General features: G+C 37.5%; 1 protein-coding gene across 3 annotated transcripts in view; it reads left to right on the top strand.

Moving 5' to 3' along the window:
- The window catches only part of COL4A1 (collagen type IV alpha 1 chain), a gene marked incomplete at its 5' end in the record, with an annotated part of 129,074 nt that overhangs the window by 73,933 nt on the left and 40,892 nt on the right, over positions 1-14,249 (top strand). For all 3 annotated transcript variants that reach the window (XM_080605168.1, XM_080605169.1, XM_080605170.1), the window contains 17 exons: positions 984-1,028; positions 1,140-1,202; positions 1,302-1,355; positions 1,505-1,531; positions 2,437-2,520; positions 2,632-2,694; positions 3,703-3,738; positions 4,273-4,314; positions 5,994-6,083; positions 6,678-6,713; positions 6,856-6,915; positions 8,252-8,296; positions 8,502-8,555; positions 9,039-9,080; positions 9,959-10,052; positions 10,705-10,740; positions 12,290-12,454. In XM_080605168.1, coding sequence (XP_080461294.1) covers positions 984-1,028; positions 1,140-1,202; positions 1,302-1,355; positions 1,505-1,531; positions 2,437-2,520; positions 2,632-2,694; positions 3,703-3,738; positions 4,273-4,314; positions 5,994-6,083; positions 6,678-6,713; positions 6,856-6,915; positions 8,252-8,296; positions 8,502-8,555; positions 9,039-9,080; positions 9,959-10,052; positions 10,705-10,740; positions 12,290-12,454 — 1,036 coding nt within the window. The remainder of the gene's footprint in view (positions 1-983; positions 1,029-1,139; positions 1,203-1,301; positions 1,356-1,504; positions 1,532-2,436; positions 2,521-2,631; positions 2,695-3,702; positions 3,739-4,272; positions 4,315-5,993; positions 6,084-6,677; positions 6,714-6,855; positions 6,916-8,251; positions 8,297-8,501; positions 8,556-9,038; positions 9,081-9,958; positions 10,053-10,704; positions 10,741-12,289; positions 12,455-14,249) is intronic.

Below are 14,249 nucleotides of genomic sequence, written 5' to 3'. Positions count from 1 at the left end.
CTTGAGTTTTGTCAGATGTGAAGCTCATTCTGAGCATTTTCACATTTCATAATGTACTGATGAAAGAGAATTTGAATGACTTGATGAGCAATGATACATTTTAAGCTGTGCCCTCTTGTCCACAGATTTTCAAAATGCCGTGTCAGTTCTGTTCTTCATTTGCCTGCAGTGGCCTGCAGCACACAGAATTTACAAAATCAATCTCAGTGTCTAAAGTATTATAGAGGGGGCATTCTGATAGATCAAGAAATCCTCATTTCGGTCCATGAAGTTCATGGTATCCTGTGTGTTAACGTAAATTAGCATCTCCTGGCAAATACATTCACTGTTTGCAGTGCAAGTAGACTGTACTTTTGCAATGGTAAAGTTTTGGAAGATGCAAATATGCTATCTGAGCTTCTGGAATCTCATACATCTTTTCTGTTTCACAATAAATAAACCGGTAGGATGAAAATGATGTGCCAAGTCAAATTCCTGATTCATTACACTGGAAAGCTATTCAGGGAGAGAGAGTTTTTTCAAGCCAGTTGTTTTTTTGGATGATAGAGATGAAATTGACATACCGATGTGGCTGATGAAAGATGGAAAAGCATCTTTACAGTGGGTTAGCATCTTCCTCTGCTATGAAGAGGTGTCTACAGTAAATTTCACGTTGTGAAGTATGGTTGTGAGAAGACAGAAGCTCTGCATTCCTTTGTTATGTCTGTGTAAGGTTCCGATGCAGTTTCAGTTGAATAAAATGCATATTGCTGCTTAAAAAGTTACAGAAATATAAAAAAGTGCTTTCAGTTACCAATCACTAAAATGCTATGGTTGGGAGGTTTGGAGATGAAGGCTATTTTGTCAAGAGAGTTTAAAAGCAAGTTTTACTCTGATTTTTACTGTCCCCACTGGAAAGGAGACTAGAGATGCAGCTTGTCATTGCTGTTTTGTGGTTTTGTCATTTCAGTTTCCCAAGTTCAATATGTTTTTGTCAATTGCAGGGCCCACCAGGACCATCAGGATTTCCAGGAAACCCAGGCCTTCCTGTACGTGTGAAGTATATGTATTTTTACAAAGAACATCAAAAGTGAACATCAGGTGACGTCTGACCTGGATTAATGCTGTATTGCTAATTTCTTTACTTCCTTTTTATGCAGGGCATTCCTGGACAAGACGGCCCTCCTGGTCCACCTGGCATTCCAGGATGTAATGGCACAAAGGTGACATTTGCAGATGTTTATAACAACATTTCTGTGTTGAAATAAAAACATCCTTCAAACGTGTTCCCTAAACAAAACCAATTTCTCTGTGCTCCTTAGGGTGAAAGAGGTCCAGTAGGTCCCCCAGGTTTACCAGGACTGACTGGGAGCATAGTAAGTAGATTCTTCATGCTTCATTCACTTCACTTGTTTCAACTCAGATTCTTGAAATTTAGATATAATTATATGGCATTATATAGATTATAAAATGTAAAATATACAATACTGAGGAAAAATAACATCAAATATGTCTTTTTTCACAGGGACCCCCAGGACCTCCTGGAATGAAGGTACATTTTGCTCTAAATGTGATCATTTAGAATGTGATCAATTAGAATGAGTTCTACACCCTCTAAGACTAGCAGTCCTTCCTGTACTGGTGTACTTCTCTTTGTACTCTGCTCTGCAGTCCTCCTAAATAAAGGCAGTGGAGCAACTTCCACTTCATAACTATTGAACGTATGTGTTGCTCCATGCAGGTCTTTAAAGTGTAAGTATTGCATGAAATACAACAGGAAAAATAGTACGTATCATTAACCCCACATAAGTATCGTGGTGGCCACAAAGTTGTGCATAAAGATTTAGATAGGTTTTATGGTTCTAACATTTGTTTTGATACTGACATTTCATTTTTCAAAGTAGTTTAACTAGAGAATGTTTGTGGAAGAAAGTCATACAGCCCCTCAAAATACTGCAATTTTGTACAAAAATGCGGGAAAAAACAGGATCTTTGCTATCAGAAAAAGAGGTATAAAGAAGCAGATAACAATTGGAATAGTTTTCCAAAATAAGAAAGACAAAGTGTATCTCTTTTTTTTTTAAGAAAAAGGATGGCTTTGATTTCAAAATTAGTTATAAGACTAAGATCTCATCCTGGAGAAGAGATTGTGAAGTTACCAATTCCATTAATAGCCAGGCCAGATGTTCTCATTGTCTAGTAATACTGTAGTAGTGATAGATTGGTGGGAAAATCTTTCTGGTTACCCATTACCGTACAGAGAATAAAAGTATGAATGATGATTTGGTACAGGAATCTCTTAATTGTAAAGTGAGGTGACTCTTTTAAAAGTGAACTTTCCAAATGATTCCAAATTTGACGTGGCTCTAACTTTTCTCTTATCTTAACATTTTTGAATGTGTTTTAATGGATATTAAAGTACTATTCTTTTTATTTTTATTTTTTTTTTTGTTATAGGGAGATCCAGGTGAAGTGATTGGTCTTTTACCTCCTAGTGTGCTAAAAGGTGATAAAGGCTTTCCTGGCCAACCTGGATTACCTGTAAGTCTAAATGATGTTTGAATAGCAGTGAGTTTCAATTAAAATTATATCAATATCACAAAATTGCCAAATACATATCACTTTTTAATTATGCCTTTTTATTTTTTATAGGGTCCACCTGGAACTCCAGGGTTTCAGGGACCAATGGGGCCACCAGGGCTTCCAGGAGAACCAGTAAGTTTCCTGTGATGGAGTCACCTGTAATGGTGATTTGCACTTCACTTACAAGAAAGTCCTACAAGGTGTTAGGATTTAGGAAAGACAACCTGTGGCTTCAGGCTACATATTTATTCTCCCGGACTCTGTCATGGCAGAATTGCATAGGTACATTCAATAGCGCTGCTCCTAGAGTCATCTTCTTTTTGGAGGATTTTATTTGTGGGGAAGGGGTTGTAATATACTTGATCCTCCTTTTCTGTCTTCCCCCACTTAATCTATAGAACATAAATTACAGACCTAGCAGCCATATCTAAATCAAAATGTATGTTGAGATTATTATTATGGGCAGTTGAGTAAGAAGCACTGTGGAAAGCAGGGCAGCATCAACTTCCTATTATTCCTAATGCTGAAGGCATTTTAACTATCTGAAATGTTGTCAGGTCTAATAGATACCTAATGTCTTCTCTTCCTGTTCTGGATGCGGGTAATGTTCATAGGGATCAGTTACTTCCATCTGATGAAAGTCCACCCAGTGTTTCTGGCTATTAAAGCGAGCATCTGTTTTCCTTCTAAAGAAAACTGAAAGTGATGTAAAGGAAAATGGTCATACAGTTTAGTCAGCACTTGCACTTGTTGATGTAAAAAAGAACAAATTTAATGAAAGAAAAGTGAGGATTAATATTTACCACTGTCCATTTATGTGGTCAGTAGCACACAAAACTGGGGAAAAAATGTCATTAGTGAAGTTATTTTGCAGTGCATTACCACAGATTTTCTGTGATTGTTTCCTGTCTGGATGCTGATTAGATCCAGCACTCTTAACTGTAAAGCGAGCTCTGATGAAAGATCTTTGACAGATTCTGTTTATTTTATTATTTAGGCTAAGTTGGGAGCTACAGGCAGTAGCAGAAAAGTAGATCTTGGTTTAATGGAAAAATTTGCATTTTTGCTCTCATTATAGAATAAGGAATTATTCTACCTAGCATACTTTATACATATCTGCTGAAATGTACTGTCTTGTAGGGTCCCCCAGGGCCACCAGGACCTCCGGGCGAGAAGGTAAGACTTTTTTATTGTAAAGATTGTCTGTTTGTTTAGTTATTTGGCACATCAGTTACCCCCCAAATTTGGAAACTAATAGTCCTAAAGGAGTTGGTTTTCTTGCAATCTGGGGATGAGTTAATGAGGTATCACAGAGAGAGCTTTTTTTTTTAATTATTTATTTATTTATTTTTATTTTTGATTAGATCTGTTGCCTCAGTTGATCAAGTCAGTATTAACTACAACATTCTGTGATTATTTGGACTCATTTTAAAATGCCAAAATTTAACAGTAAAATGTTGAAAAAAGAGCATGCTGACACTAAAGTTATGCAATAAATTTAATTCTAGATTTTTTTTTTTCACAAATTGCTGTGACAACTGGAGGGTTAGGACATGATTTATTTGTTTATTTCATATGTGCCTTTAAAAGACCTATCATGTCTTTCATACCCTCTCTTAACTTTAGCCATGTACAAAATATTTGTGTGTGTGTATGCATGCATATATTCACTGCTGATGAAAATTTACTATATATAATTTTTATTTTCAGGGCTACATGGGTTTGGGCTTTCAGGGTCCAAAAGGTGAAAAGGTAAGTCTCTTTTGAAGAATTAGAGAACGACTTCCATAAAATATTCTTGAGACTATTTATTTTAACTAAATAAACTTCTGGAATTAATCTGTGAAGAAAATCAGCTCAATGGCATTGTAAGTTTTAGGCAACTTGAGTTAATCAAATCTGTAACTCATAGCTAAATGAACAGAAGTCCTAAACAGTTACAGATTTTGAACATTATGATGTTGTACCTGACATTAATTTAGGTCATTATTCTGTTTTCTAGCTGTGACTAGTACCAACTACTTTAGTTTATCGTAGGGAGATCTGGAAACATTTACTCTGTACATTAGGACTCATTATGAGATTGATTTGAAAACAATTTAGTTCTGATATATGCTGTCTGAAATTGTCAGAATTAGTTGTGATAGGACTCTTGTCTGTATCACTGCTTTAGAATGAATAGGGAGTGTGGTTTTGAAACAGATCTTGCAGTTGTCCTCTGTGTTTTGGCTTGACCAGGAGCATTTTTCAGAGCATGCAATCTGGTTTCCTTTAGCATGAAACTAAACCAAATGCTGTGCTTCAGGAACATGCCTAGCATGCTGCACCAAGTGCTGAGGGCTGAGCCTGTTGGAAGAGAGTGCGGTTAGTCCAAAGTAAATTACTCAAAACACCTGTAGTGTCAACACTGACCCTTCTCTATCAACTCTTTTGCCTGCCACATGGGCTTCTGTTGTGCTGCAGTACCTGCTAAACTGGAAGAGAGCTGCAGCCTTGCTGGTGCTGCCTGACTGCAACTGGTGATGCAGTTATGTTCTTAGTTGCCAATGCTGCCAGCTTTTTCATAAATATGGTCAACGTCCCAGAGTGCAGCATGGGACTTCATGCTGTCCAACTCGTAGCCCTTTGCTACGAGTACAACATTTGCTTGTTGTACCAAGCAAATGACCTTTCTTATTTTTGCATTGTTTGTCGATTTTGCTCAGTGATGACTGATTTCCTGCCTGCTGCATGACTGTTTCAGCATTGATGCATTGCTGAGTTACCATGCATTACCTTTGGTGACTGATCCCATTTATTCCCTTAGTCAGCACCAGACGGGAGGTAACACATGTGAGGGTTAAAGTGTTATGTTTCCCACTGGGGTCTAGGTTAAAGTGCTCTATATTGCATTTTCAGGATGCAAGAAATGCTTGGAGTCATGGGTTATTAGGTAAACTGCTAGTATGTCTGAGCCCTTCTCCAAAAGCTTCTTATGATTGTCATTGGCAGAGGCCTTTGGGAGTACAAGTAAATTGTTATATATGCATTTATATTTTTTATCCACTACCCTTTTTTATGTATTTTGAAGCATACTATTCCTACTGGATAGGATTTTTCGTGACATGGTACATCATTGAGATTAACTTTTTATCGTAGAATTGCTTGAAAAATGTTGACAATAGAAGTATGTGGAGATTTCCTGGACTCCTTAGGCTTATCTTTTGCAAAAAATAAATAGTATCGATATGTGTTATTGCTTGGCAGAAATGCATCAATCCTTTTTGGAGGTGTTTTACCATGAAAGATAGTCCTATTGCATTATATAAGCATATACGGTTTTTGCTCTGCTGTGGATGCACACATAATGAAAAAGTATGACCCACACTTGTTTTCCTGAAGTTGGTCTCAGTAGTGTTTTCAATGGTCTGTCCTGGATTTGGTGTTGACAGGGAGAACAAGGAGTCCGTGGTCCCCCAGGGCCACCAGGACCTGCACCACACGTGAAAGAAAAAGGAAGCGAAATCATAAAGGGAGAAAAGGTGAGACCTTAAATGATCGACCTTGTACTCTTCAATACAATGTAGTCGTTAGAACTAACAGAAGTAAAAGAGGAAGAAGAAAATAATGAGTCACCCACAGCCGACTCTTCAAAATTGTTTGGCTTTATGTAATACATTTTGATCGTCTTTCTGGAAGTTTCTCTGAAAAATATGATGATGAATGTATAAACAATTGCGTAAAGAAGTAACACATAGCAGAAGACTTTCTGAAGAAGGAGAATTGATAAACATTGTAAACCCTAAATTTTATAAAAATTTGAATTAAGTAGCTTACACTGGACTTTTCATTTACAGAATCACATCCATGGAGTATGAGTGCTAATGAATTATCATTAATTTTCAGCTATTGAATTAGACCCTCTAAGCAATATATACTAGAATAAAAAATTAACGTAATGGATTCATGTTTTGTGTTTTGTCTAACCTCTTTTTGCACGTCATACTATTAGGCATAGTTCTTGAAGTGGAGAACAGTGCTATGTCTGATATGAAGAAATAAATGATTTACAGCCTAAATGAATTATGGGTAAAATTTTCCTTACTAATCTACATTTTTTTTTATAATTTCATTAGGGTGAACAAGGTGCAAAGGGAGAACAGGGAACCCCAGTAAGTACTTTGTATATATATATATTTATTACACTAAAAATATGGAAGAATCTAATGATGGCCCTGAATATCTTTATACCTAAAAGCAAATTTACTTTTGAATATGGCAGTATTATTAGTCTGGTATGTATTTGCCTTCCAGGGATTGCCAGGCTCAGCTTTCAGAGGAGAAAAGGGTGAACCTGGGGATCCTGGTCCACGTGTAAGTATCAATAATGTAATTACAGTCATTGCATTGCTTCCATAAACTAATTAAACTTAGTAACTATTAGTGAAACATTAAATTTGGTATATATCAAACAACAAGGGCAGGTGTACAAGCCAAGATAGTGATAACATCCATAAAGTTAATAGGTAACATGCTTTCATGTAACTAAAGACCCCTAGCAGTGGCTGAAGTGCTGAAGGCAGAGGCAAGACCCCCATTGGTCCCGGCTGAAGCAAGGTAAGTTCATTCCAAAACAAAAGGAAAAGCAAAGCAAAGCAAGTCACACCATATGCATGACTTTAGCCAAGTGTTGGATTTGTTTCAGATACTCAGGAATGGAGCGAAAAAAAATTAGATGACAGATACAAGTTAACTTGCTGGTTTCTAGCCTGACCATAACTGCTTGAGGCCACAATGTCTGCTGCATTTGCCTAGTTTGACCTATATCATAGTCTCATCCACACAATTTCTGTGAGCCATGCTGTACCTTTCACAGCTGAGCTGGTAGCAAAAGCAGTTTCTACATGAAAATGTATCTAGAGTGCTGTTTCTCAAATTGTGCGTCATCATAAACTGTTAGAAAATGACCAAGCACAGCTATAGGCATTGAATTGTACTACAGTCTGAAAGAGATCTTCCTCCTTATTTCCTACTATACTTCAAGGTTGAATGTTCTGTCAACCCATCAGTAAAGGTGCATGATGGAATTATCGCTGCTATCAGATATATGTTTTTACTCCTACAGTAAATGAGGGTTTGAAAGCTGGAAGGACGGAGAAATGTTGGCCTGGAGCCTGCTGAGGAAGCATCTTTGCATTGTTCAAAAATAAATCTTTCAGTTTCTATACAGTTCCCTGAACAAAGCTTCTAAGATCTTTTAAATATAATTCTTGCTCTTCAAGGAAATCACAGCTACTTCTGAAATTAAGAAAAGGCACAAAAGATGAGCCACTAGTAAGATCTGATATTGTAGTTTTATGGAATTGTTTGACTACCATATGGCTAATTCCAATCAAAAAGTACATTAAAAGATTCTCCTGACCACCTTGGTCTGGTGGATCTTTTTCGTGTTCTTCTTGTGCTGGGGGCCCCAGTGCTGAATGCAGAAATCTAGGTGGGATAGGATATAATTTGTAGCATATTGAGTAACACAAGCACTAGGCAGTTACAGTTTGCTTGCTTTTTATCCTCTACACTGTCAGCTGTATTAGCACTCTTAATGAATGCATTACAATAGTGATTATTCTGTTCTAGTATTTCACCCATCATATTTAGAAATTGTGTACCAGTGGCTATCTGTTTAAGCAGAGTGGAACTTGCTGTTTTACAGGGAAAGCCTGGAAAAGATGGCGAGCCAGGACCAAAAGGACAACCTGTATGTATTTCACTAAATTATACTATTTCTTACATTCAAAATCAAAGAGTTGTCTGTGTATTATAAATGGTTGACATTTTCTAGCCTTCCAAATTATATACTTAAAATTATTGTGTTTGGTGAGTTTAATTTAAAGCTTGGATGCTGCCAGAGCTAACGTGCAACTGTGTTTTTCTTTTCTGGTGTCACTGTCTTCTACGTCCAGGGTTTGCCTGGAGGGTTTGGGATTCCGGGACGGCCTGGGGAACCTGGTGCTAAGGTGAGTCAGAGTCTGTGCTTGTCATAGCACAGAGTGAGGAGTTACGAGCTCATATGACCGGTTCATAGGTGTGTGTTGAAACTTCACATGCATGTAAAGCAGTATTAAATGAACATTGCTATGTTGCTACATTGTAAAGTCATCACTCAGAGACTACAAAAAGTCAAAATCAACATGCTTAGGTACCCCTGATTTAGTTCTATATGAATTGTTTAACACAGCCTTTATTTTCACAATCTCTTTGCTCAGCCGAGAAATGTACTTTTCTAAAAATCCCTGTTTCTCTTTATACAGTGTAAAGCAGTACAGGTCCACCTGCTAACAAATTGTTGTTTAGTATGATGTTCCAGGTGCTTAGCATTTGGATTTTGTGTGAATCTGTATCAAAGAGTTCATTTGCTAAAGAAATTATTACTACTTTTTTTTTTTTTTTGTGAAGAACATCTGATCTGGATTTAAAGCATAACTTGTATTTTCCTTTAGGGTGAAAAAGGTGATCAAGGTCCTCAAGGTCCCCCAGGAAGAGTAAGTAAAATAAAATCTTGTTTTATTTTAAATTTAAATGAAGATAAAAATTTTGAGAAAGTCAAAGTACTCAAACAGAAAGAAAAAAAAAAAAGAGAGATTATGCATATTCTGATCGTGCTCAAATCAGTCATGTCCTCAGTTTTTCTTAATGGAAAGAAAAGCCTTATTTCTGAAGTATGTTTGAAATTTGGGAAAGGAGCTTTCAAAGAATATGAATTTTGAATGTTTTTGAGAATGGAACTGTTAGGCATTGATAATCAGTACAAACTAAAAGAGCGTTCAGAAGAATACATCTGTCAGCATTGTAGTCTATAATTTTTTTAACACCTCAAATAAAAAATGGGACTAGTCAGCAGCAGACATATCTTTGATGATGCTGCTTTCCGAGAAACTGGAAAAATTCCCAACATCTGCTCATTTGTTTTGAAAAAAGGTGCGTACTTGAATATTATATTGTAAATGTTAGTATCTTCTATGTCAAACTCAGATCAACAGTAGAAATCACCAGAGTAGAGTATTTTAAGATGAAAGGTAACACAAACCCAGCGGATCAGTACTTAGAACATACTGAGGTTTCTTTACATCATCTTCATTCAGAAAGGTGCTATCAAGCTCTCCACTTACCCATACGACTGATATGAAGGAATTTTGGTAGAATAGGAAATCCTTATTTTCTGTGGTAATTCCTCAGCAGCTACAACACTCTCACAGCAGTTGGTACCTGTCAATGAGATTGCCAGTATGGCCAAAACTGCTCAAAGCTGTTAACACGAAACAAAGTGGCTTCTGTGCCATCAGGTTGGGATGGATGACATACAAACTACTAGAGCACAGTTGCATGTTTCCAGTGTCCTCATCTTTGTCCTGCGATTCAGGTTATAGATACTGGACCAATGGACGCCTTTGGTGAAAAGGGAGACCCCGGAGTTTCAGGTTTGCCGGGACAAAAAGGTCAAAAAGGTGAAAAAGGTATGTATTCTCTCTTGTCTTTATGATTGAGTTATGCTTTTCATTTTCTTGCTACAGGAAATTAAAATCCCATGGTCTGTGGGCTCAGGGGCTCTATATAACTGTGGAATGTTCCATTTTTTATTTAATTGCTTTCAAATTATTACATTTTGTGATAGTTTTTAAAACACTTCTTCTCATCATCAATAAGACAGCATTTCATTAATAGTTTGGAAAAGAATAAAATGGGGCCTGGGTTTATGGAGGTTAAAGAATCCAGTGAGATTATTTAACAAAGAAGTGAATACAATCACAAAGTGGGTAATAGTGCAGAGAATCTTTAAGAGACGCCTCAAAAAAAGTCAATAGTTATATTTTAATTCTTTAAATGGACTTGGGTTATTTGCAAAATTCCTCAGTAGACAGGGAATTCCTATAGACAGCATTCCCAATTTCCCCATTACAGACATCTCCCTGTTGAAGAAAGACCAGTGGAGAAGATGGCACACCATAGGGACTTTTCACTAAGTGTATTGTTTGCAGATATCTATGAGTTATTTAACTTTTGATACAGAGAATACTTGCTTATAATGTGTACTTAATATGTGCTAGAATTGCATTCATGATAGCATTGCTGACTTGATTGCCTAATTGAAAACCTCTCTTTTTAAAGGTTTTCCTGGTTTACAAGGAATCCCAGGAATTCCAGGTATGATTTTGTTCACTTTTTTTCTTTGTTCTTCTTGGGTGGAGAATCCTGAGAGGTGGTCTCCTCATCTGCTTTCAGCCTGACTTACAGGGTGCCCAGGTAGTGGCCTCTCTGAGGATCTAATCTCCACCTCAGACCATTCCTGTTGATTGCTTTTCTGGAATCTCTGCTGTGATCTAGCCTTGCTCTTTGTGTAAAGCTCTGATAATTCTTAAATCTTCTCTGATCGCTGCTTAAATTGATAAGTGTTAGTGTGCACACGTCATCTGAGAGAATCCAGAGAGTATGGCTCCATTGGGCATGAGGAGCTGTAGAATGTGAATATGTGTGTGTACCTATGTATGTATACTCTTGCACAGATAATCTGGTTTGCTTTCACTTTGGCTTTATATGCATTTGCATAAATACAATAAAACAAGATTTTTTGGAGGAAATAATAAGTCATTCCTGAAGGCTTCCTGCTTTTTTTTTTTTGACTATGTCATTTGATCTAATAAAAGTTATTTCTCTTGCCTGCAAATGTTGCCTTTTTCATAGTCTAACATCTTCACATACATGGCCACACTACTATTATGCATATGTACATGTGTATGTGTTTGGACTAAACCATGATATTTGCTTTTTAAAAACGAACCAAATAATCTGTAGAAACCTGACTCCAGTACATCCAGTAGTGATACTACTATAATCTCCTTTGCTCGTATTTTCCATCTTGAGAGTTGCTATGTAAGAAATTATTGTGAACCAGGGTCAGATAGTTGCCAGGAAATTTTTCGCAGCTTAGGGAGGAGATACTATATACTACAGGCAGTAGTAATCCCTAAAGAATTCCGTATGACATAGAAGAAGAATGGTGGCTCTTTCTCTGTTATTACCCTACAGAAATTGAGATTTGTGTGACTTAAATATCTTCACTACAGTATTGCAGATGGCTCAAAATGGTTTAGCAGTCAAATCTCATGATTAATTGTTAATTAAAATAAGTCATTGAAGTAGGAAGACCTGTGTGACTGTGCAAATAGCTAAAAGAAGATCTTGAGTAATTTTTTTCCTAGTTGTTTAACTGCCTGCCTTTATTGGCTGCTGTTTACTTATTATTCCTACGAACAGTTTGGGGTTTAGCATTCCTGAAAATCTGCTAGCATCATTGAATACCAATTTACTGAAGTTCTTACAGATCCTGTTCATTTCCAGGTGTGTTTAAGATTTGGCTTATTATGAGACGAGCATAATGGTTTCTAAATGTAATAGCTAAATGAACTCCTTTGTCACCATTTTTTCTTAGCCAGCAAAAATTGTTTCAAATAAATCTCAGAACGTTACTTTTCCCAGTGTTTGCTCAGGGACTGAATGGAAGTGAGTTATTCTGAACTGTAGTGAAAATATGCCCTGAATTTTGTAAATTACCAATAGTAAAAATACAGTTCCTCTTTATTTTGCACTACCATTTTCCAATTTCTCTCCGAAACTTATTGTAAGCTAATGTGTTGATAACGTTACTGTCTTTTTTCTTGAACCTTCTTTCATCTACGTTTTATTCTGTCCAAAGGTCGACCAGTTCCAGACAGAGTAGGATCACCTGGTGTCCCTGGAGAGAGAGGTGAAAAAGGTGAAAAGGGTTCTCCTGGATTCCCTTTACCTGGACCCCCCGGAAGAGATGGTTTCCCAGGTCCCCCTGGGCTCCCTGGCCCTCCAGGTCCTCCAGGCGTAACAGGTAAGTAAAGCACTTGGCTGCTTTTCACTATGAAGTCTCAATAATGCACGTTGCATGCACTTGAAAAAGAAAAAGGAAACAAGATTATAAAAGCTATAATTAGGATGCATTTACATCTTGGAATAAATGTATCTGAGCTGTTAACGAATAAAGTGGAAAAAAAAAAAAGATGCTAATACTATTCATAGCATAAAAGACAGATGTTCAATATCACAATTTACAAGTCTTCAGCACCAATATATATACACAAAAGTATTTATAATTGCTGTGATGGGGCAACCCTAGATATACAGACTAGGGGATGAGAGCCCTGTAAAAAGGGATCTGGCGGTTTTGGTTGACGGCAAGTTGAATATGAGTGAGCAGCGTGCCCTAGCAGCCAAAAGGGTGAACTGTACCCTGGGGTGCATCAGGGACAGCATTGCTAGCTGGTTGAGGGAAGGGATCGGCCCACTCTGCTCTGCATTGTGGGCTCCCATCGAGTACTGTGGACAGTTTTGATCACCACAGTAGAAGAAATTGATGAAACTATTGGAGAGCCTCCAAAAGGAGGGTTAAAAAGATGGTGAAGGGTCTAGAGTGCAAGATGTATGAGGAGCAGCTGAGGTCCCTTGGTTTGTTCAGCCCCGAGCAGAGCAGGCCGAGGGGAGGCCTCATGGCGGCCTGCAGCTCCCTCACGAGGGGAGCAGAGGGGCAGGCGCTGAGCTCTGCTCTCTGGGGACAGCGACAGGACCCGAGGGAACGGCATGGGGCTGGGACAGGGGAGGGTCAGGCTGGGGGTTAGGGAAAGGTTCTGCGCCCAGAGGGTGGTCGGGCACTGGGACAGGCTGCCCAGGGCAGGGGTCATGGCACCAAGGCTGGTGGAGTCCAAGGAGTGTTTGTTCAATGCTCTCAGACATAGGGTTTGGTTTTTGGGTGGTCTTGTGTGGAGCCAGGAGTTGGATTCAGTGATCCCTGTGTGTCTCTTCCAACTCAGGATATTCTGTGATTCAACTAAACTAGACATTACACTAACACTTCATTTTGGACAGTACATATCAGACAACATCAAATGTGTAACATAAATAAAGAGGCATGTATTTTAGGGTTAGTTGTTACCCAGAGACATTAAGTAATTATTAGATAAAGATGTCTTCAGTTTATTCCTAATACTGTATTTTATGATTCTATTATTGTATTTGTCATGCATACTTTTTGTGAGCCCTAAGCCATCTATGCTTCAAGTAATAGTTGCAAACAAATTTGCTCAACATGAAACTTTAATATTTAATCATACTGCTTTTTTTTTGGTCCCTCACAGTGTTCATTTGGACTTTATATTGCATAACTGTAAATTGAGCTGGTTTGATGTTGGTTTTTAACTAAAGGACAATGACGTAAAAATAACAAGGGAAGTACTAAGAGTATAACAGAAAAATAAAAAATATAAAAAGCAGTGTTCTGCTTTTGCACTACAGTTTTAGGTAAATGCTTAAAATTAACTTGCCTTACATATTTTGTTGGGCTGTAAACCTTAACATAAAAATGACTGGTTTGTTTTACATACATAGTCAGCGAGAGGAAAAGTGGTGTTTTACTTGCAATTCTTTAGTAGATTTGAAAATGTTTAGAGATAACTGGAGTAGAGTAAAACTTTAGTATGTGCAGGTGACATATATACTTTATGCAGGCAATGGTTCCTTTGTGTTTTGTCCTGTAGATTTTGCTGAAAAATTTAAAGCTCTAGCTTCATAGCTGTGATTTTGTTAACCTTTTTAAAGATTAAATATGAAATAGAAGATTCCTATTAAAATGA

Source organism: Anser brachyrhynchus (assembly GCF_964034855.1).
Source record: "Anser brachyrhynchus genome assembly, chromosome: 1".
Classification (NCBI taxonomy): Eukaryota; Metazoa; Chordata; class Aves; order Anseriformes; family Anatidae; genus Anser; species Anser brachyrhynchus.
The sequence above is the reverse complement of the archived record's forward strand: the minus strand, read 5'-3'. Positions and strand labels throughout refer to the sequence as shown.